The 2,858-nt window shown below is 46.4% G+C and overlaps 1 protein-coding gene across 2 annotated transcripts in view; it reads right to left on the reverse strand.

The window, feature by feature from the left end:
• PRIMPOL (primase and polymerase (DNA-directed)) overlaps positions 1-2,858 on the reverse strand; it is a 35,201-nt gene that overhangs the window by 18,160 nt on the left and 14,183 nt on the right. For both annotated transcript variants that reach the window (XM_011959548.1, XM_011959547.1), the window contains exon 5: positions 2,473-2,760. In XM_011959548.1, the coding sequence (XP_011814938.1) occupies positions 2,473-2,760 (288 nt within the window). The remainder of the gene's footprint in view (positions 1-2,472; positions 2,761-2,858) is intronic.

Genomic DNA, 2,858 nt, shown 5'->3' on the forward strand with positions numbered 1-2,858 from the left:
CAGCTACTTGGGAGGCTGAGGCAGGAGAATGGCGTGAACCCAGGAGGCGGAGCTTGCAGTGAGCCGAGATCGCACCACTGCACTCCAGCCTGGGCGACTGAGTGAGACTCGGTCTCAAAAAAAAAAAAAAAAAAGTGATCCTTGTAGTTCTCACATATTTTTCACCATGTTTAGTGCAATACTGTAAACCTCGAGTAATACCATGGGACCCATATGAAGCGCCACTCGTGATGCTGGAGGTGCTCCCAGACAGAAATATCATGACCTTACAAGAAAAAGCTGAATCGCTTGACATGTATATAGACTGAGGTCTCAGCTGCTGTTGTCACCATTTCAGATGAACGATTTATCATGTAAAGAGATGACCTAAACTTATAGTATCGATAAATACAGTACAGTATTGTAAATACAGTCCCTCTTCCTTACGCTTTTAACATTTTCTTTTCTTTAGCTTACTTCACTGTAAGAATCCAGTATATAACACATACACAAAACATGGTGAATCAACTGTTTATGTTATCAATGAGGCTTCCGGTCAAGAGTAGGCTATCAGTAAAGAAGTTTTTGGGAAGTCAAAAGTTATCTATGGATTTTGATCTGCACAGAGAAGTTGGTTCCCCTAAGCCCTGCATTGGTGAAGAGTCAACTATATGTGATTCCAATTACACAGTAAAAGTACAGACAAAACTAACCCACAGAGTTAGAGGACAGAACAGTTGTTACCCCTGGGACAGAGGGAGGGGTCCTGACTGGAAGGGGGATGAAGTTGGGGGTCCTGGTCATCTATCTCTTGTCTTGGGTAGTGTGGTGACAAGGGGTGCTCATTCTGTAATCAATTATATATTTTTCTGTATAAATGTTATACTTCAACAAAAAAGTTTCTTAACAAGATTTCAGCATACACTATGAAATCGCTGAACTTTTCCAAGGATGGGTTAGGAAACGACTTTCCCATCCTCTCTGGATATGTAAGTAAATCCAGGCATAGGTATCAAGAGTACCAGGGAGATTTTCTTGCTAGTCCGGCAGCCTGACTTTCAAGGTTAGGTGTGCTGTGACCTGGGGTACTGTGTCATACTGGGGTAGAAGTAGAGACAGGTACTGGCCACTGCCGCTCTCCCTGGATCAACTTCCTGTTATGCACTCTGCCTCACTGACTGCAGGCTAGTCCCGCCCGGAGACGATATCCTGCTAATAAAGCAAAACCTGTCAGGCTTGGAAGAAGGTGCCTCTGCCTGTGTGACTGCTCGACCTCACACTCCTCTGTCTTTCCAAGTTCTGATGCTCGATTGCCAGGGGAGCTAGAAAAACATGAAATCCAGCAGGAACACGTCCCTGATCTCGGTGCACGGTTGGCCTGGGAATCTGACCTGTACCTTAAACCTACTTTCCCTCAGCCTTTACACACTGAAGCTCTCCGAGGTGTTCAAAGCCAGCAGCAAAAATATCGCTGTCTGGTGGGTACAATGGCTCACACCTGTAATCCCAGCACTTTGGGAGGCTGAGGCAGACAGATCATGAGGTCAGTAGTCTCAGACTAGCCTGGCCAACATGGTGAAACCCCGTCTGTACTAAAAACACAAAAATGAGCCGGGCGTGGTGGTACGCACCTGTAATCCCAGCTACTCAGGAGGCTGAGGGAGGAGAATCATTTGAACCTGGGAGGCAGAGCTTGCAGTGAGCCAAGATCGCGCCACTGCACTCCAGCCTGGCGACAGAGCAAGACTCTGTCAGAAAGAAAGAAAGAAAGAAAGAAAAGAAAGAAAGAAAAGAAAAGAAAAGAAAAAAAGAAAGAAAGAGAGAGAAAAAACCTGCCACTGTCATGGCTTTTGAAATCACAAGCTAGAACCTCAGTATAAAAATGAGGTGCAGTTCACCAAATGGGAGCTGTTGTGTTAGGGTCTTGATTGGCCTGTTGTTGAATCATGCTCAAGTCCTCTCAGCCCAGGGCTTCTGACATCCTCAGGCTCTGAGACCAAGGCCTAGCAAAGCCACACTGGGTTGAGAAATCACTGGTTTCAACACAGCACGAAAGCTGATGAAATGGGCCCTGCCACGACCACTGAGATCTTTGGTGAGGAAAGCACCCAGGCTCACTGCGCCACATGAGTACTGCTTTTACACTGGGTCTGTTTTTTAAATGTCTGTACTCTGACTTAACCTCTCAGCAGTCCTGGAGGGAGCTGGTCCAACTGTTCCTGTAAAACTCCCTCAACAGGAATCCTCTGGACATGCAGAGCAGAAGGCAGCCACAGCTATCCTCTGCTGGAGCTCAGGCCGGCCTGGACCCCTCTAGATCTCTGGAGAAAAACCTCAGAGATTCCCAGCACCTGAACTCGCTGCTTGCATCCTGCTGGCGACTTGGGCAGTGGAGGAAGCGAGAATCCCAAGCACGGTGACGAGTGGGCACCAACCTGTCTCTCACGAAAGCACCAGGACCGTCTGATAGCGACAGCTGTCAATCTTACTTACCAAGATCCACAAAAAGATGCTTCTCTCCCATGTTATTCTTCACAACTAGAAATGAAAGGTCAGGACTGCTTTGCTCAGCTGACCCCAGCCTCTCCAGTTTCTTTGAATTCAACGTCCAGCTTTCCCCTGTAGCCTTCTCCGTGAACATTTTGTTGAAAGAAAATCCTTGTCTTGCAGGTGCTTCCAAAAAATGGGGAAATCCGTGGCCTGTTGTCTCTGAAGCGCTATCATCATCTTCACTGCCAAGCAAGTCAAGAGCAGGCTGCAAAATTTTTCTCAAAAAATTACCTAAGGAAAAAAGCTGTTATGATTCACCCGATTCTTCTTTTTTTTTTTTTTTTTTGACGGAGTCTTGTTGAAAGAAAATCCTTGTCTTGCAGGTGCTT

This window comes from Colobus angolensis, unplaced genomic scaffold (assembly GCF_000951035.1).
Source record: "Colobus angolensis palliatus isolate OR3802 unplaced genomic scaffold, Cang.pa_1.0 Scaffold5, whole genome shotgun sequence".
Taxonomy (NCBI): domain Eukaryota; kingdom Metazoa; phylum Chordata; class Mammalia; order Primates; family Cercopithecidae; genus Colobus; species Colobus angolensis.